This window comes from Abramis brama (genome assembly GCF_963993115.1).
Source record: "Abramis brama genome assembly, chromosome: 1".
Classification (NCBI taxonomy): Eukaryota; Metazoa; Chordata; class Actinopteri; order Cypriniformes; family Leuciscidae; genus Abramis; species Abramis brama.
Genome location: NC_139963.1, coordinates 74,151,081 through 74,172,614, shown reverse-complemented (window position 1 = coordinate 74,172,614; position 21,534 = coordinate 74,151,081). Strand labels below are relative to the sequence as shown.

The 21,534-nt window shown below is 39.7% G+C and overlaps 2 protein-coding genes across 2 annotated transcripts in view; one reads left to right on the top strand and one right to left on the bottom strand.

The window, feature by feature from the left end:
* Positions 1-21,534, top strand: part of LOC311095130 (uncharacterized protein) — a 467,684-nt gene that overhangs the window by 61,121 nt on the left and 385,029 nt on the right. The gene's annotated exons all lie outside the window — the stretch shown is intronic.
* Positions 10,428-16,376, bottom strand: LOC311098138 (uncharacterized protein). Its single transcript, XM_084138209.1, has 2 exons — positions 16,273-16,376; positions 10,428-11,557 (listed from the first exon to the last, which is right to left on the bottom strand). Exons 1-2 carry the CDS (start codon positions 16,310-16,312, stop codon positions 10,947-10,949), a joined length of 651 nt encoding a protein of 216 aa, XP_083994335.1. The 5' UTR covers positions 16,313-16,376; the 3' UTR covers positions 10,428-10,946.

The window sequence follows — 21,534 nt, the reverse complement described above, 5'->3', positions numbered from 1 at the left end:
TAAAAAGCAGAAAAGGGTACTTATGAAACATATATACTCAGGGGTGCAATATTAACATTACTGCATTGTTAACACTGTAAAATATGGCACATCAGGACATGCATACAAAATACTTCAGAAATCATATTTCTGGATACTCAAATGTGGTTAAAACCTTTGTAGACATAACTTGCATTGCCTTATCTACTGCTTTTCTTATTGTTGTGGGCTTTATAGGGTGAGTGATATTTCCAATAATACACAATAATAAACAGACTAGTGCAAATATTAAACTAATATTAGCACAAGTTTTGCCTCAAACCACCTGAGAAATGAAGCCACGCAATGATGACGAAGGAGTTAAGAGGAAGTTTATAAGAAAGAAAAACTTGTGGCTTTTAACTGTGGTTTCGCTAGCTATTTGAGTAAGTGAAAACATAATACTTACATTTAAATGTGAATTTGCCGTTCACCACCGAACTCTCGGCCGCAATCTTTTAAAATAACAATGCTGTTGTCACCGGCGCGCAATGACTTATGGGGTAGGATAGGTCGCTGAGGATCCATTTATGTATCCTTCCTTACACAGGGAAAAGAAGGGTTCATTTGGCGTCGCTTTTGAATCAGGGTAGCCTTCGTCGCGCCGCGATGACACAATCGGCCTTTAAATGCGACCTTCGGAGGATGCAGCCTTCACAATGGGCCTACAACTTATCGAAGTCCATATCATGTCACATGGAGTCGCTCAATCAGTGTTTCAACCATGGAAAGACGTCAGTAAATGTCATTTAACGTCACATTTAACTCAGAAAAACCATATCCAGTGACCATAAACTCGTTAGTCAGCGAGAACAATTAACTCTAAAGAGGAGCATTTTGTTAAATATATGCACCATATTACATATTCATTATAATTTTAAATGTTCTTCAATATTTAATGCATGTTTAAATAAATTTGGAAAGTTTTTTTTTTATGACAGCCACCATTTAAATGTTTATATAATTTCATATAACTTAATTATTATAAAAATACATTAAAGTGTAATTTAAGTGTTTGTACACAAATCAGTTCATTTTTACCTTCAATATTATAGTAGGCTAATGAAGCCTATAGGCTACAACTGACTGCCATAGTTTACAATAATAATTTTATATTAGATTATAACAATAGATTTGTTTTCCTTGAGAAAATTTGCCATGTATTGTACCTGATATCCAAAATAATCAATATTGAATTGAATCGTAATCTGTTGAAAAGGCCAGCTATGCATATATTGAGACATTAGCGCCCCCTTGTGACGCATTACTCTGATGACTCAGTAATTGACCTATGGAGAGCTCATATAGAGACTTTGCTAGTGTCCCGCTGTTATTGTTGTTGTTGCAGAGGGCGTTCATATACAAACCCACTCATACTACACACTCCAAACTACTCTGTCATACCCTCTACTACTTGTACTGCAATTGTTCACTCAACTCAATCCTGCGACTGTAAATGTCTTTACAAGCCTCAATCCATTAAAGTGTAGCCTACTTTGTCTCTGACCAGACGACTTATGTCTGCTCAATATCCACCAGCATCACACTAGTCTACCCAACAATCGAATCAAATTGTGAAATTTGTGTCAATACGAGCCCCACTGTATACATTAAAGATAAATACTTATTAAAAAATAGAAAAGCTATTCAATCAAGAGCAGCGAGTGATTTCCTTGTCTTTTGTTGTTTTTTATTAACATTAAAAACACAGACAGCAGGAATATTAGGCTGCTGTCACTCGAATACATAATGCACAGATACTGTACACTTCAGACATAACCTACTATGTTTGCTAGGATGCTCACCTGTGGACTGACATAATTTTGGTGTTAATTTGTCCGTTCAAGTGCAAGACTTAAAAGAGAACTCAATATTTTGAGCGGATGGGCTAGTGAAGAAACTATTAAAGATTATTGTAATACTAATATGTTGCGGAGTAATCGGGATATCATATACACAATCATTTTGATCTTCAAAGTACCAATTTATAGAGACCAAACATGGTATAGGTGAGGTTACGTTGACTGTTACGTCCCTGAAATGGCCCAGGGCATGATAAGGGAACACAACATAAAATAATTTAATTCCCAGATTAGTCGGCCGGATAATGTTTCTACGGTGCTGGAGCAAAAGGACACAAAGACAAAAAAATAAGGTTCAAATCATGAAAATACATATTTATTCATAGCACCCACGTGCACAAATGAGAGAGAGACAAATACCGTACCCAGGGAGTAGGAACTTGAGCGGGGCTAAATTAAAGAAATAAACAAAACAAAACCCACAATAACTACTTTCCCCGTCCCCACTAAACTACTACCACAAGAAAATAAAACAAAACAAAACAAAATCAACGGCGCTCAGCACGCCCTACTTAATCTACACTACATAAAACAAAAACATACAATATAGCACCCGCTCCTTACCTGATGTACTAACACGGATTTCCCCTAGGTGTAGCATGAATGGAAGTCACGTGACATGCTTTCCTATTCACTACTCCCTGGCCGGTTACAAAGCAATATACAAAAAGAAACGTAGGGACTCAAGTCCAACGTAAACCAAAAATAACAATACTGCGGAAAAAAAATAAACGGTTAATCCAAAAATACAAACAGTGAGTAACAAACAAAAGAAAACAAGGCACGCCACGCGTGAACCCAAAACGAAAACCAAGCAAAGCTTCTCTCTCTCCCGCTTCCGGTCTACGTCACTCTTTTATAGTAAGGACGCCCATTCAAATGTATCCTACGTCGTAATGATGATGGACAGCCAGCAGCACCGCCCTGAGAGGTGATAGCGGAGAGAGAAAAACAGCAAAACAGGAAACACAACAAAACAACAAAAACAACAAAAACACCATATCCTCTGAGTCCGTAACATCCCCACCCTAAAAAGAACAAACATACAACATGTTTGTCACAATTTCCACAAGGGGGGGGGGGGGGGGGGGGGGGAGAGAGAGAGGAAAGAAAAAAAAAAACACAAACCATTCACAATAAACACATTGACTTATACTCAAACCCTGGAAAGCGCATCGGCTACTACGTTCTCAGAGCCTCGTTTATGCCGAATTTCGATGTTATAATTTTGGACAATCAAAGCCCACCTCATTAACCTCTGGTTCTGGTTATACATTCGGCACAAAAAGGTTAGGGGATTATGGTCAGTGTAAACGATTACTGGACATGCCGTAGATCCCACGTAAACTTCAAAATTCTGGAGTGCCAATAGCAAGGCTAATGCCTCCTTTTCAATGGTTGAGTAGTTGACTTGGTGCTTATTAAATTTCTTGGAAAAGTAGCAAATTGGATGGTCAACTCCGTCTGCATTCTCCTGGAGAAGCACTGCACCCGTACCAGACGCACTCGCGTCAACTTCAAGCTTAAACGGCACCGCGAAATTGGGCGCAGATAACACCGGAGTACTACATAATAGTGCCTTAATATTCTCAAACGCTTGCTGACTTTCTGAAGACCAGTCAAAAGATTTTGAGGGACTAAGCAGATCCGTTAAAGGACGAGCCACGGTGGAGAAATTTCTACAGAAATTTCTGTAATATCCTGCCATCCCAATAAAACGCCGCAATTCACGCCTGGTTAACGGCGCTGGGAACTCAAGGATGGCTGCAATTTTAGCTTCCACTGGTCGAACTTGACCCTGGCCTACCCGCTTCCCCAAATAGGTGACCGTAGCTTTGCCAATTTCGCATTTGGCCAGATTCAATGTTAACGAAGCTGCTTCAAGGCGTTGAAATACTGTTCCCAACAAGGATAGATGTTCAGACCAGCTCGTTGAATACACCACCACATCGTCTAAATAAGCATTGCAGTTCGAAACTCCAGCGAGTACAGTATTTACTAGTCTTTGGAAGGTGGCCGGTGCATTGCGTAATCCGAATGCCATAACCCGGTATTGCATGAATGAGTCAGGTGTAACGAAGGCAGAGATCTCTGAAGCGCGAGGGGTTAAGGGCACCTGCCAATATCCCTTCAGCAGATCTAATTTACTAACGAACTGGGCTGAGCCTAAATTGTCAATGCAATCCTCCATGCGAGGCAAAGGGAAACAGTCTGGCACTGTGACAGCATTGATCTTACGATAATCCGTGCAAAATCGGTAGTTTCCCTCAGACTTCGGCACAAGTAGACATGGTGAGCTCCACGGGCTACTACTAGGTCCAGCAAAACCTTCTCTTACTAAATAATCAACTTCTTCTCTCATTAAGGATCTTTTAGTAGCATTTACTCTGTATGGACGCTGCTTAATAGGTTGCGCATCCTTTACGTTAATGTCATGGTACAGCACCCGAGTTTGTGTAGGAACGTCACCACAAATTGCAGGAAAACCACGAATAAGTGCAATCACGACCTGTTTTTGTGACTCAGTCAACCCGACAAGAAAGTTTGAAAGATCGCTCAATACCTCGGAGTTTGACAAGCGCGCACACGACAATGGGTCGCTGCGTAACGTCAAACCATCCTCATCGATCAATACACCAGCAGATGACGCTCCTACGTGACAATTCACAGCCACCGGAGAGATAGCGGGCCCTGCAATCTCCTCCGTAGGAGATTTTACCCGCACGTCATCTCTGGAATGATACGTTTTCAGCATGTTAACATGACAGACTCTTTGTTGTCGCTTCCTGTCAGGCGTTCTAATGACATAGTCGGTTTCACTCTTTTTACCCACGATCTCATACGGTCCTGCGAAGCGTGCTGACAATGCAGACCCGGGTATAGGCAACAACACTAATACTCGGTCTCCAACGGAAAATGAACGAAGAACTGTTTTCTTATCAAATCGTTTCTTCATATTACTCTGAGCCTGAGATAAAAAATCTTTAGCCAAGTCACAGGCGCCCTGCACCCGTTCACGGAGTCTACAGACATAATCCAGCACGTTAACCTTCGGACTCAAATCACAACCGATGCCTAGCATTTGTTCCTTAAGCACTTTTAACGGTCCTCTAACAGAATGTCCGAAGACTAGATCAGCTGGGCTAAACCGTAATGACTCCTGCACAGTTTCCCGAATAGCGAATAAAACAAAGGGAATTCCCTCGTCCCATTCGTTACCCGTCTCCACACAATACTTCTTCAGCATTGATTTCAGAGTTTGGTGGAATCTCTCCAGGGCTCCCTGGCTCTCAGGATGATATGGACTTGACACACGATGTTTTATATTGAGCGAACTCAATACTTGCTTAAACAAGTTCGAAAGGAAATTCGTGCCCTGGTCAGTTTGGACGAATCTCGGCAATCCAAAAGTAGAAAAAAATTTAATAAGGGACTTAATTACAGCCTTCGCAGTGATCGTACGTAAAGGTATGGCCTCTGGATAACGAGTAGCAGAACACATAATAGTGAGAATGAATTGGTTACCCGATTTTGTTTTAGGGACCGGACCCACACAATCCACAATTACACTCTCAAACGGCTCACCCAAGGCGGGGATGGGCACAAGCGGAGCCGGGGGAATGACTTGATTCGGTTTTCCCATATATTGGCAAGTGTGACATGTGCGACAAAAATTTACTACATCCTTCTTAAGTCCAGGCCAGAAAAAGTGTCGCAAAATACGGCCATATGTCTTAGTAACCCCCAAATGTCCGGATAAAACGTGATCATGAGCCAGGGAAAGTACGTGAGGGCGGTAGACAGAGGGAATCACCACCTGGTATACTGACGCACCCTCGTCACTCGCAGAGGTGGTCGGCTGCCATTTACGCACTAGCAGACCATCATCTATAATATATGAAGCACCTTTATCTTTACCTTCTCTTGCTGCAATGAAACACTTAGACAAAGTTTCATCCGTCTTCTGAGCCTCCACAACTTCCTCACGCGTAACTGACAAGGGCAAAAGAACATTGACCTTAGCAACTTCTGAGTCTTTACTAACAAGATCATTCGGAGCAGTAACTTCACCAGACTCATCAGCTACACACAAAAAGGTATCATTCAATACAACCTCATCACCTTTTTTCTTAACCTGCGCACGAGTGAGGACGCATGCGGAAAACAGTTCAGGGTACGTCTGGGCTAACTCGTCTGATTCCGGAGTCAACATAGGCTTATCAACTACTTCCAGTGCAGGCAAAACTCTCCCTCCAGCCAGGTCGTTTCCTAAGATAAATGACACCCCTGGAACTGGAAGCGCAGAACGCACCCCCACATTGACAAATCCAGTGACCAAATCAGACTTCACATGTATACGATGTAAAGGCACCTTCACCACTTCCATACAAAATCCCTGAACTAAAATGCTAGATCCCAAATGTGACTGATCAGAAAAGGGCAGCGCATCAGCACATATAAATGAGTAAGCAGCTCCGGTATCACGCAAAATCTGTATTTCCACCTGCTCCTCAAGCTTACCACTAAATGATACAAATCCTTTCAGTAAGAAAGGTTTGTATATACCATCAGGTAACCCTTCTGTCAGACCTTCAGAAACCGCGGTGTTCACAAAAGCAACAGGCTTCTGCTGTGGCGAACTCTGCTGTTTGCGTTTTAGCACTAAGCAATCTGCAATCACGTGACCGGCTTTATGACAATAATAGCACTCACGTCTCTCTTTCGATTGTTCATTCGCCATCCTCGCCTGTTCATTAGCAGGTTTCCCCTGAAATAACTGAGGCTGAGCAACAACAGTCGTGTTTCTCTCTGTGCGCGCACTAAAAAACACATTCTTATGTGTGAGCGCAAACTCATCAGCGCGCACAGCTGCCGTGGCAAGATCAGCGACTTTTTGCTCATTCAAATACAGAACAATGCGTTCCGGCAAGCCTTTCTTAAAGGGACACTTCACCCATTTGCATTAAGCTTTGTATTGTTAGAAACCCAGTCATATATTATAATAAACGTGGATTTTTCATTCATTTTTCCCTGAGATGGGAGAAATAAGGATTTAAGTGTTTTACTTCCTGCTTATTATGACGTAAAAATCATCATTTTGCGTCATAATAAGCAGGAAGTCACATTTCATTGAAAAGTGTAGAGACTACAAACACTGGCTCCTCATTATTCCAGGGGGAGGGACCCGCTCACGCTACAGGCCTATTACAGATCAGTGGGTGGGACTTCACTTTCTGAAACTGAAAGCAATATCCTCCATCTTGTTTGGAAGCTAAGCTAACAGGCGCTGTGGAGACAGATGTGAAGATATGACAATAGCGGAGGAGAGTGCTCAATATGATATAGAGGAAGAGGATTTCGGAAGTCTGATGCTTGAATCAGGTGTTTGTGGCTACCTTTACAAGTCGCATAGCGAAGAGCAGCCGAGGCAGAAGACCTGCCTGTCGCGGACGAGAAGCCCAGACTGGCTCGAGCTGGGGGCGGACTGGTGGCGCCGGTGATCTCACACCTCTCGTTTCAATCTAACTGAATTCATTCCGATTGGTGAATCTGACTGTAGTGTTTACATGAACGCTAAACAAGTGATCGGTTGATGTGCGCTTTACCCTTGCTAAGAAAATTTCCGCTCCTCCGTGAGAGATGCGAGACCCGGCGCGTCTCAGTAATGACGCCACCGGCCTCGCGCCGTTCTCCCGCGGCCGTCAGCCTCGTCCTGCTCGCCACAGTAAACATGATGAATGGCGACTGTAGAACGCAAAAGCCGAATCCCGGACATTTTGGGTCTCTAAATCCCTGGCAAACTCATCACTTACTGAGGCTAGCCTTGTTGTTTTCAACTGTGCTCTCTAACCGGTAGGCGTGGCCTCCTAAGGCAGCGAAGCAAGTGCATTCTGGGAGTTGTTGTCTTTCATCCACATAAGCCAAAAATACATTTTCTGGCTTTTCTCAGTCTAGAAAGCTCCAAATTCAAAAATTTCTCCACATTTCTTCTACTTAAATGACCTATTTTAAATACACATTCATCTTCCCAGAGGTGAAGTATCCCTTTAAAATCCTCAAGTAACATCAATTCTCGGAGAGAGGAAAAATCTGTTACCTTACTTGATACACACCATTTATCGAATAACACCCCTTTCTCGCGAGCGAATTCAACAAATGTTTGATGCACACCTTTCCTGTGGTTTCTAAATTTTTGCCGGTAAGCCTCTGGTACCAATTCAAACGAACGAAGGATAGCTGTCTTAATGGTCTCATACTGTAAACTATCCGCTAACGAAAGTGCAGAAAAAACTTCCAAAGCCTTTCCTGACAGCCGGCACTGCAACAATAATGCCCATACATCTTTAGGCCATCCTAACGAGACCGCTATCCGTTCGAAAGCTCCAAAATAGCTATCCACCTCCGACTCTCTGAACAAAGGCACCAAGGGAAGATTTTTACTTACATCGAATGCAGCCGAGCCTGTAGAAGCTCGAAATGGACTATCTTTACTCACCAAGTTAGAAGTGACCGGACCAGCAGTGACAGGTGCGAGCTGCCTCCCCTCCATCTCTAACCGGCGCAAGTTCACTTCTTTCTCAGCTTCTATTTCCAACCTACGGATTTTGAGCCGCAGATCAATTTCGCCCTGGCGTACTTGCGCTCTCTCCTCCGCTTCCATACGGAGTCGGGCGAGACGAACTTTCAGTTTCGACTCCCCTATTGATCCCGGCGTGGCCGGGGAAAACGGCTCAAAGGGTGGCAAAACTGCTCGGGCTTCGACCTCGGTCTCCGTCCCAGCGAGTTTCACAACTTCCTCCCCAGCCTTTGCACTTCGCGCATCATCGGCGATTTGAACTGCTTCTCCCTCCGTCTCCGATAAAACTAAAACATCCATTTCCACTAATCGATGCAATAAAAAATCTTTAATCTCCCTTTTTAACAATTGTTGCCTAACAGAAATTCGGAAGTGGTCAGCTATAGCAATCAATTCATCTTTCCGACATCTCTCAAATACCTCAAACGAAGGGTTCTCAATGAAATTTTGTGCGTACGATGTCATAATGAAACTTACAAACGAACCATAGGCCCGTAACTAATTCCACAAGAAAACATGCACACAATCCCTAACTCATTCTCTAATGCACTCGACAAATGTACTAAATCCTTCCCTAAAGTACAACTCAACAACTTGAACCAGCACCTCAACAACGTCCAGGCTTTAAGGAATGGACGAGCCCCCACATTTATGTTACGTCCCTGAAATGGCCCAGGGCATGATAAGGGAACACAACATAAAATAATTTAATTCCCGGATTAGTCGGCCGGATAATGTTTCTACGGTGCTGGAGCAAAAGGACACAAAGACAAAAAAATAAGGTTCAAATCATGAAAATACATATTTATTCATAGCACCCACGTGCACAAATGAGAGAGAGACAAATACCGTACCCAGGGAGTAGGAACTTGAGCGGGGCTAAATTAAAGAAATAAACAAAACAAAACCCACAATAACTACTTTCCCCGTCCCCACTAAACTACTACCACAAGAAAATAAAACAAAACAAAACAAAATCAACGGCGCTCAGCACGCCCTACTTAATCTACACTACATAAAACAAAAACATACAATATAGCACCCGCTCCTTACCTGATGTACTAACACGGATTTCCCCTAGGTGTAGCATGAATGGAAGTCACGTGACATGCTTTCCTATTCACTACTCCCTGGCCGGTTACAAAGCAATATACAAAAAGAAACGTAGGGACTCAAGTCCAACGTAAACCAAAAATAACAATACTGCGGAAAGAAAATAAACGGTTAATCCAAAAATATAAACAGTGAGTAACAAACAAAAGAAAACAAGGCACGCCACGCGTGAACCCAAAACGAAAACCAAGCAAAGCTTCTCTCTCTCCCGCTTCCGGTCTACGTCACTCTTTTATAGTAAGGACGCCCATTCAAATGTATCCTACGTCGTAATGATGATGGACAGCCAGCAGCACCGCCCTGAGAGGTGATAGCGGAGAGAGAAAAACAGCAAAACAGGAAACACAACAAAACAACAAAAACAACAAAAACACCATATCCTCTGAGTCCGTAACATTGACCATTGGTTCAATCATAAAATACACATTATCAAAGAAATAACAGTTTCAAAAGAGACTACACAAGACAGTAGATCATCCTGGGATGCATGTTCATTTAGAGATCAGTTCGTCTATAAATTAATGCAGGAAAGTCTGTTTTAAGGTCTGTTTCTGTCTTTCCTATGGCCGAGGTCTTGACCACATTTTTCACAGCAATAAAGACATCTTGTTTGATCGTCTCGCTGGCGACTGAAGCCTTTCCTGCTCTCTTGTCTCTTTTGGGGGTGTTTTTAATTGCTAAGAGTGGGCTTTAAAGCTCAATCATCACTCATTTGTATTTATGTATACTTGTGGACATATCAGTTTATCATACTTCATGACATTTTCCTTTATTTAAGGAAGAAGACCTGTTTTTCAGTGGTCTGAATGTGTATTTTTAAGGAAATTTAGTTTTATACAAAAAAATAAAACAAATTCTGTAAATATATCTTTATTTCATAACTTTGAGAAGTAAAAATTACAGATGTGTTTTTTATGGACATCTCACATTAACATGCTATCTTTGCACATTCAAACTTTAAGGAAGAAATACAAGTTTTTTCAGTAGCAAATAAATGTAAATAAATGTTCATTTGGTGTAAATGTATGCGATTTTATGGAATTACACACTTCTAAAGAAAATGTGAAATTGCTGTAAAAATATTCTGCATTTTCTCTGTAAAAGTACGTATTTTTAACAGTGATGTATCATCATTGGAGGCAAATGAACATGAGAAGTGCTCATAACACAGAGTTTCAGACATCATAGAATAGTACAAGTTAGAACAAGGAGGGGTTAAAGAAAAGTGAAAGCATTGTGGAAGAAATCATTTTGCTGTTGTTGTTTTTCAGCAGGATATATATTGAATATTGTCAGGGATTCAGCATTTATGTTTTTTTCTTCATGATTTCATAGCAAGATGTTACATATAAATATTAAAGGTAACACCTATATGACTACATGACTGAACATGACACTTCTGAACCCAGAAGAGATATACTGGTTCTTGGACCAAATGTGAATCCAGTTCCCAGGACTTTTACCTCCAACCCATTCGCACTAACAGATGCACCCGTGTCAACTCCAAGTCCCACTTTCACACCAAGTGGCCCGGCTGTAGCTGATGCACTGGCGAGTTCAGCTCGAGCTATTGCTCCGGCTGAAACCACATTGGCTTCAGCCCTAGCTGAGGCGTTGGGCCCTTTGGCTTCTGCCTCAAACACACTGAATGCAGCTTGAGCTCGTCCAACTCCTGCTTCTGCACAAGCTACAGCCTTGGCGAATCTCTTTCCAGGTTTGTTTTCAAAACCATACGCATATGCTTCAGTTCCAGCATAGATGCCCTCTGCACTGGCACTTCCTGGTCTGTCAAGTGTGTTAATCATGTTTATGATGTTGGCTGCACTACCTTCAGCTGATGCAAGGCTTGTTCCAGGCCTGTCTGAAGTTTCTTTCTTCCATTGTTTCAATTCGCTCAATTTCTTCTTTGTGTCACTTGAAACAGTGAAATCCACGCTGGGTGGTCCTTCCCACAGATGTCTGGTATAAATTATATCAGATTCTGAATCTTAAAATAAAACATATTAGCATTAATGCAGTGCATATGGACAGACATTTAAAACTAACACACAAGGGAATTAACCCCATAGCTGCCTTCTTATTTATTTTAATGTTAGAACATTATGGAGATGAAAACATATTTTTACTGAACCTTGCAAGATGTTCAAGTTCTGTGGTTGGTGTGATTTAGTCTAGGATTTGTTTTGTCTACACAATCCTCTAAACAGAGTGGCTCTAATTGTTCAAAAGGCCTATAAAAATAAAAGCAAATGTGATATTCTGCATCTTAATAGTTTGTTATGCTAGTGTCTGTTGTGCATGAAGATGTCCAGGAGACGTTTTCACGGAGTTGGAAAATGTGGAGCTGTTCTCTATCAGACTGGCAATAATGGCCAAACTATTGTGTTTCACTATCACTTGCATTCAACTATGATTTTGGACACCAGTTCAAATGGCTGTCCCCTCAGATATTGCCCTGTTTAAGAGCATATGGGACGATTTCAGACACGCCTGAGAACTACAGCTGACTTCAACCACAGCCTTAGATTAAATAAACTGATGAAAAAAGAAGACATTAAATCTCTGAAGATCTCAGTAGAGGAGGATTAAACAACTCCACAAACAGCATTACCAGCTTCACTTATTACTAACCAGTGGCCATATTCACAAAACATTTCATCTTTCTACTAAGAGTTCTCCTAAATAGCAGTAAAAGCAGTAAATAGTAGAAATAAAGTAAAAATTAAGATGGGACATTCTTTAAAACGTCTTCTTCATTCGGGTTCGAACAGCGTGAGGGAGCGCAATAATGACAGCATATAGCAGATTTTATTTTCTAGTGTATATATATCTATATCCGCCCACGTGCGGGTATAGATACACTAGATGTTGCCTTCGCTGTTGCAGTTCATTGGAACGAAACCGTAGCCAAGGCGACATCAGTGTATATATCTATACCCGCCCGCGCCGTCAGATCAGTTGGACGCGGCTTTGTTCAAGAGGTAACAACGATATAAATACTGTTCGTTTTCTCACACAAACCGCTCGTTTCGTGTCTTAGGCCATCAATCTGTACTTACGATGGGGAATTGTTTCATTTGGACGATGGGGAATTGTTTTAATTTGGACTTTGTGCATGCTCTCTGAGACTGTATCCATATTGCTGCATGTAATGACTGACAGACAAGAACGGTTTGACCTTAAAATATCAAAATGGAAACTACTGCGGAAAAAAAGACACCTACATCTTGGATGCCCTTCAGGTAAGCTAAAACATACCAAAATTTAATTTCAAAGTGAACTATCCCTTTAACTGGACAGCTTCGGAGTCATTGTAATGGTTATATTACTGATTTCGGGTTGAATGGTGGTCGTTTCGCACCCCTCTGGTGCCCGTGAGCTGCAAAACCACCCTTGCAACTTTGAGCCGGCGGGTTGCCGGTGTTACGGTTTATCTGGTGACCGTGTTAACTGGTGACCAACTTCCTGTTCAGGTCATCCGCTGCAGATGTGAGCAGATTCGTCGATTCTGAAAGCACAAACAAACGCGATATTAAGCTGTCTAATAAACGCAGACTTGCTCGTTACATGCCTTTCGTATTCTTGTAAAGATGACAAAGTATTGCTATGATCTAAAAAAAAGAAAAAAAGTCATCTTTCCACGGGTTTCGAACGCGCGCAGAAAAGAGATCCATGTAATGTGCTTTGAAATCATAAACCATGTAGTATACATTTTCTAAAATAACACCATGGTGAGTTTTTGTAATAGGAAACACACAGAGGTCACAAGTTAACACGGGCACATTGTTTTGATTCGGACAGCTGCATAAAGTCACGCCGAGAATGACATTGTGAATTGACTCCATGTAAGTAAGTAATGGATAATATAGTGAGATAGCTCAACACGTTTATCACGGTGTTCTCACGGAGCGATCTCTTTTCTGCGCGCGTTCGAAACCCGTGGAAAGATGACTTTTTTTCTTTTTTTTAGATCATAGCAATACTTTGTCATCTTTACAAGAATACGAAAGGCATGTAACGAGCAAGTCTGCGTTTATTAGACAGCTTAATATCGCGTTTGTTTGTGCTTTCAGAATCGACGAATCTGCTCACATCTGCAGCGGATGACCTGAACAGGAAGTTGGTCACCAGTTAACACGGTCACCAGATAAACCGTAAAGGCCTCATTATACTTCTGCGTCGGACCTACGCCGGAGCCTATACGCCGTAGGCAACGTGTTGGTTTTAATTTATACTTCTGCGTCGTTGTCCGCGTTGACGGACCAATCACAGCGCTTGCGTCCGCGTAGAATTGACGCGTTGTTACATTTTTGGAGAGGTGCACGTCAGGGTACGCCGTAGAGTACGCGCGCTACACACAGCCTACGACGTAGCTACGGCGGCAGTTCGACGCAGAAGTATAAATGGGCCTTAACACCGGCCGCCGCGTCAGGAAGTATCGCGTGATATCAGGTCTCGCGATGTAAACAATTGCTTTATGGGCAAAATAAATCTGCTATATGCTGTCATTATTGCGCTCCCTCACGCTGTTCGAACCCGAATGAAGAAGACGTTTCAAAGAATGTCCCATCTGCTTTGATGTTGTTGATCTACTAGCCTCTGGTGTCTGAGAATCGCCAAAGAGTTTTTACAACAGTGTTGTCAAATATCTATTCCGAAGCTGTGGGGGGAGCTCTAGAGAGAAACCTGCGAGCAAAAAGCGAGAATACAGCGAAGAAATCCTGAAACTACTGAACCCTGCTTTAAAGGGGTGGTAAAACACCTTTTTTCGAAGGCTTGATTGTGTTTGTGGGGTTCACTGTAATATGTGTTCATGCTTCGTTTTTAAAAATTCGCATTATTTTTCACATATTTACCCATTATTCTACACTGCTCTGTCCCTCCTTGTAAAAACGCTCTGATGATTTCCGGGTTCTATGAAGCCCCGCCCTCAAAAATACGCAATGGGCTCAGATTGGTTAGCTGGCCTAGTGTGTTGTGATTCGCTAACCGCCAAGTTCACATTGTTTCGGAAACGCCCCTTACCGGTAGTTTGTGCTAAAGTAAACAACGGCGTTAATATTCCCATACCAGTTTAAGCCCAAATCAGACCCAGAGAATGTTAGTGGAGAGAATCGAGCAGAACCTGGTCAAGAACAGCTGTTTAAGGACGTTTCAGAAAGGTATGGTTTTTTTTAAGGCTGCAGATCTATTGTGATCGCTATGACACTGTTACTTTTGTATATTTAAAACGATTGTAGCTAAATATCTGTCGCCAGAACTATTAACCCACTACGAACACTAAACATTGGCTTTACAACATAAGCCAAATCAAACACAAACCATGTTTAGCATGCCTGTAGATAAACAATACATAAAAGCTATAATCAAAGAACAATTTACAGTGATCACTTAAAAACGACAACAACCTCAAACATTCCAAGTTCGCTGCGCTGGTGATATTAAACAGAAGTTTGTATGTGTTTGTCGGATAAGTATGAATTAGCATTTAACAAACTGGTTTGTGGAGACAAACAGAGTTGTCCTTCGTTTACTTCCTCGCTACAACGTACAATTAACAATACGAACTATTACAGGAAAACTTATCAACGAATAAATCATACTTACAGGTTGTGGCCCGTAAACAGTTTCTGTTTTTAAAGTTGGAACTGCTCGATATTTCAGGACAAGCCGTTGTGTGAATCCTGCATTGAACTTGTGTAGATTGAGGAAGCTTTCCTCCGGAAAATGTGCAGCACAGAGAGCGACATTTGGATTATAATTATGAGGGACCGAGTTAAAAATAAATTGTAACCGTCCTCAGGAAGACTGAACAAAGTGGACCTGCAATCTGGGTGAAAATAACAGCGTTTCGACGGCATAGCGCCAAGACACTCGACTACCACAACAACTCTACTCCAAAGCAACATAAAATGGCTTCGCCCCCTTTATGTATTGTGTTCCCAGAGGAGGGGTTTATGTAAATGTTGGGCTTAGTGATGTCAGCAAGCCCACAGGAATGTCGTGTAGTCCCTATCAGCCGTTTCTGTAGTTCTTAGAAATTGACTTCTTTAAAAGCAAATATCTCCCTTTGCTTTAAACTTTGAAAGTTGTAACTTTGCAGATGTTGTTTATGCTCAAACAGCAACATTACACACTAACTAAAGTTAGAAAAGTGAAATCGTGTTTTACCACCCCTTTAACATTGGGGATTTTGCTGTGAATTGAAAACATATATATATATATATATATATATATATATATATATATATATATATATATATATATATATATATATATATATATATATATATTTTTTTTTTATTTTTTATTTTTTATTTAACCTTTATTTAACCAGGAAAAGTCCCATTGAGTTACAGTTACTCTTCTCCCAGGGAGTCCTAGCCAAGATAGGCGGCCAAAAAGTTGCAAAGAAAAAACATAAAAAAAGACAAGACAAAAAAATAAAAATTACATACTACACAATAAAGTACTAATAAAGTAAAGCTGACGTTTTTTAACCGTACATTCACCAGTCCCACACAACACACTCTCAAAGAGTGCTTGGGAATTTACACCCTGTTAATACACACAACATTTACCAAAGTTAGATATAAAATACACTATCACTTTTTTATTTAAATGTAAACTCTAAATTTTAGTAGGCCTATTATTTTGTTGACGTTGGTAAAATATTAAACTATTAAAAAAGAGTTAGCCTACCTGCATCTGCAATGCTGCTCAATTCTCGGTTTTCAGACATTTCTGGTTGTGGCAAGTCTAAAAAGCTCAGTAGGTCTTCGGTGGTGTCACCGGAGCTGTGCTTCAGTCCTAAAAGTGCAGCTTCTATCAAAGTACATTTATACCCCACAAACTGACTAAAAACACGTCCAAAAGGAGTAAGGACTAGCCCAATATCTCCTCCAATCACAGTTGAGAGCTGTGGGATTCCCCATTCTGTTTTAAATAGATATGAGTCACAACAAGTTCAGTTTATTAATGTAAATAATGTTCTAAGAATGTTTTCTCCCAAGATTATGAGAACATTAAAAAAACATCTTAATAACAGTGTTGCCAGTATTTTGTCTCATCAAATCATGCCAGTAAAAAAGCCTGGTAAGGTCTAACAGTGTACACATGTTATTTCGTCAGGCAATCGTAACAGTCAAGTGGGCTTAAATCCAGGAGAGAAAGAGTAAGTAAAGAGTTTGAATTTAAGTAAGCGCACACAAGTTATATCGGACCGAGAGCATTAGACACTTTCTCTTGGATTAAAGGAATAATTCACTTAAAAATGAAAATTCTGTCATCATTTAGTCAAGTTGTTTCAAACCTGTATGAGACCCCATTGACTTCCATATAGGAAAAAAAATCCTCCCTTCAGATTAATTTGAACATCTTTTTCATTTTTTATTATACAGAAAAGGGTCTTGTGGAATAGGATTCGGCTTGTTAGATTCAGGAATTACTGGTAGTGCATCATTGTTATATCACATTACTATAGATTATTTTCATCTTGACACTGATTTGATGCTGTGGGAAGGACTCACTTGTGCAAAATCCAAGAAGCATTCAAGCATATTTATGTGGCATTGACTTAAAGGAACACACCTTTATTTTGACCACCCAACAAAATAATGGATTATCAAAAATAATCACTATATTTGGGCTTGTTCTGGGCTTATCTGCTTGCTTCATCCTCCAACATTACTGTCTAATGCATTAAAGCATGTTTAGCGCTTCCACATTGAGCATTTTTGAATCACTAATTTACACTATAACCTGCGTGAGACACGCTTACACAACAAAGCACAGGCTATATTCTGGAAAAAAAAAATAATAATAATAATTCTCTCGGCTCTGTTCTGGGGATGTTCCAACAGAACTAACATTCCCAGACCGTGCATGAATCAAAAATTATTAAATGGGTTTTAGTTCAAGTGAAATAACGAATAAATGTAACTGTAAAAAAGTTGAAATGCCAGGTGTCTGCTCTTTCTTTAAATCACATGACTTCCAGGAAAAATACCTGTGTAGAGTCTGGGTGGGAGAGTGGGAGGCAGGACTGTGACTAACTTTTGCTACACCAGATGTCGTATAGGTCACACAAGTTTGACCCATGCTTTTTTACTTAAAGGTGAAGACCCAACATTATGTATGTTTTGTAGGATTCCTTTAACTGTCAAACATATTTTATTAGATTGTCCTGGTCTTAACATAAGTAGAGTGCTTTTTTTATGAAGTTACTTCAGTTAAAGACATTTTTAATGAGATTATACCTTGAAAAGGTTTTGGATTTTTTATTATATGTTAACTTGAAAAAATATATTGTATAATATGACTTGCTGATTATTTTTGTTCTGTTTTTATTGTATTTATATGATATTTGTGTTTTTGTCATTTAATTTTTGCCATGAAGATAGCTCTGATTGCTGACATGGCATTAAATAAAAAAGATGATGATGACTAAATTTTGACTGTGGAAAAGGTCTCTCATTATATTGCGCACCAGAAGCGTCAGTATGCAAAGCTACACCGCTCACTGCTCATGACAACATGTTGTCAGCCTATATATCTGAGGAAATAATGATGGAAATAATGCCAGTGGTTTTTATATCTGCCGAATGATTGGATACAGAATGATGCATTTAAAATGTATCCAGAGCGTATACGGTGAAGAGTCACTGTTAAGTGTTCTCGACCCAGATGGTGTCGCCTACAGACGAGCACGAAAACATATATATTTTGTGTAGATCCATGTCCGAGGCAGCGCATTACACACACACACACACACACACAGACAGCGCGCCCGCGGAAACACGCGCTCTGCGCCAGTGGACGCGCACTGTTATGAATGCGCACACACGCAACTTCTACGGAAGACTGTATTCTCGTAATGTTTCGACTTTAATCTCGAAATGCTAGAAATGCTCTCTCTGTTTTGCTGTTTTTAAAGAATTGTTTTTTTTTTTTTTTACGTTGCGGTTCAGGGCTTCCGTAGTAGTGAAACTAAAAATAAACACCATTAAACAAACCAAATGTGGGACGATTACTAAGTTTGTGTGGGACATGTTACCAACACTAAAACATAACCTGAAACTGTTATATAATGTCTATCTAACTTTAAAAACAAAACAAAAAAACATTTGTATTCTGCCTTTCAGCTGATAAAAATACTTTGTTCTTTAGTCCCTTCCATTATTACATCTACATGTCTTTATTTTATATGTAATTTAAACTCAACATCACTGAGCCCAAAGGCAGCGGCATCATGTCGATAACTATTTTTGAAACAGCTCTGACCAAGTCCAAATAAAATCCAACAAAATAAATAATTAACAAATAAAATATAAAACAACATGAAATTAGATCATTGACAGTCAGACTTATATATTAAGAACATATTAAACCAAAAACTTTCATATTTTTAGAAGGGCTGTGAATTAAAACAACCACAGGAACCAGTTGATCAATTCTGTTAAATAAAAATGTTAATTTACCGAATTATCCACTTGTTTTCGGACAGTGAACACACGGAACGAATCACCGCTCCACATTTTGATTGACAGCTGTCACAGCCTACTAGTGACCGTGTTTACTCCTTTCCTCTCAGCCACTGGATAGGGTTACTAAACCGGCTGTTGTGTTTGGGTAGACTGTGTACAGTTGAGACACCTTAAATAACTTGCGTTCGCAGCAAGCACAAGTTGTGATTTTTGCTGTGCACATGCGTATTAGTGTCCTCTTTGATCGTGGGAAATTTGAACAATGGACGCCGATCCGAAGAAATCGGGAAAAGTTTTTTTTCTAAAGTAGGACGTTCACTTCACCATGCACTCTCCACAATGAATAGCTTATTATCCATATATTACTGTTAAACGTAACTGGTATCACCACAAACGTTATTCTGTGCCCTAAAAACTGGCATATTTCATGGTATTGTGTCATGCAAGGTAATTGCAAAATCTAGAGAAATGTGCGAGGTGGCCAGCGGGGGATAGTTGAGACACACGTGTATCAACTGTACGGTACCCCCGATAGAGTTCTATTAGGAAACACACTGTTTAGTTGTGCAGTGTTATGATAACAGGTTAAACGCCGTAATTAGCCAGCATTGGACGCAAATAAAAATAAAATTTTATATTTGTGATATTTAAACTGTGTATTATTAATAAATATTGTTTAATATCTTGTTCCTGCTTTATCAATTTTAACCAGTGCTAATTTAAATAAAATGAATGCATATAAATGGTTGAATAAACAAAAATGTTGCCCAATTGTTATTTTCTTTATTTGTCTTTATTTTTTATATTTAAAATGGATTGTTATTACCTTTACATCATTAGAAATGGGTGTCTCAACTGTATCAACTGTACCACATATGGCTACAGTCGAGACAAGGTTGAGGCAAAAAGCACCTTATTTTTTTAGCTAATTGTCGAAAATATAAACTACTTGTAGGTATTATTGATTGATAATATCGTATAAGATAGTCTATAAGATAATTAAATGTCATGTGGAAATTCACTTCTTTTCAGTATCTATTTTTGTGTGAAAATCAAAACGCAAAAAGTGTCTCAACTGTACTCAGTCTACCCCTACTTCTGACGAAGCGCTGTTAAATACAGATGAACAACTACACCGCAACAATAATAAATAAAACGCTTTCTTTAAAAAAGCAAAAGAACGCATGCACGTTTGACAGTATGCGCAACATGTGACATAAAAGCGCATCTTCTGCACTAAACATGATATTCTCATAGTTAAATTCAGGGATTAAAGTGTTATTTTATGTGTTTTTCTGTAAATGGAAAGATGTTGTTAGTTAATGTTAGTGTTTAATATTCACTTATGTTAGAAACTTAGAGGACTTTCTGTAATGTTTTTGAATTTTGTGGTTATTATTATGCAGAAGAGTGGCGACTGTGTTTAGCTTATAGGGCTGTGGGCCTCAGTATACACTACACATGTATTAAATCTCTTTCACAGACCCGTGTAAGTAATATTCAATACTACTCTGTCTGTAAAAAGTTGTTTTAACTAAATTGAACACTAGTAGCTTCTATCATTGGAAATACTTTTATCTAGCAGGAATGACTAAATTAATTTAAGTTCATACAACAAGATTACAATAAATCATTTCAAACAAATTAGATTTTGTTGGAAAAATGTAATTCATTTTCGTGGAAAAGTTATCCTTAATTTAATCAAGTTCGTTCAACAGCTTATTTTTTTTAGGAGTGGCTTTAAAGTTAACGTCAAGTAAATTATACAAAGAAAACTTCAAGTAAAATATACAGGGACAACTTTGAGTAAATGCAGGACAGGAACACTTCAAGTAATTTGTTAAATAATACAGCACTGTACGAACACAGAAATAAGCTGAGGATAATTTTGAATGGGCTCTTACACAAGGCATGATCCTGCGGTGGACGTTTTCTGGGGAAACTTAAACGCTTTCTTAAAAGTGTTTATGCTCTCAAAATAATATGCTTATGTTGTATTCTGACAAGTTGAAATGTCCTGTGCATAATAATAATAATGTTCCGCTCCACAGAAAAAGGAAGTCAAATACATGTTTCTACATCAACACCATTTCAAGCGTTGCAGGAACTTTCCAAGAACTTTCAACACTGTCATGTGGGATTAACTTAAAATTAAGCAAAATAACATTTCTTCGAATAAACACGTGAACTTCCGCTGAAGTGTCTCTTGTTGGTGTGGCAGTCTCTTCTATTTTCTGATCTTTAACAGCAACAACAGTGTGATACTTACTTTATAATCAGAATACAGTGCATTAAATAGTCAGGCCTAGCATCCAGCTAGTTGCTCAAATGTAAAACGACACAAAAGACGTGTTCCTCTTCAGCGAAACTCATCTGAAGAACAGCTTTAGTTTTTCATGAGGCTTTTCATACTTCATACTTCAGTGCAAAATAAAATGAACTAAACTTTGACTAAAATGGTTTTTAAACAGTTTTGTAG

Coding starts and splice junctions, on each gene's coding strand:
- LOC311098138 (XM_084138209.1), bottom strand. CDS start 16,312: ATGTCTGAAAACCGAGAATTGAGCAGCATTGCAGATGCAG. Junction 11,558..16,272: donor GAGCAGCATTGCAGATGCAG/GTAGGCTAACTC, acceptor TTTTATTTTAAG/ATTCAGAATCTGATATAATT.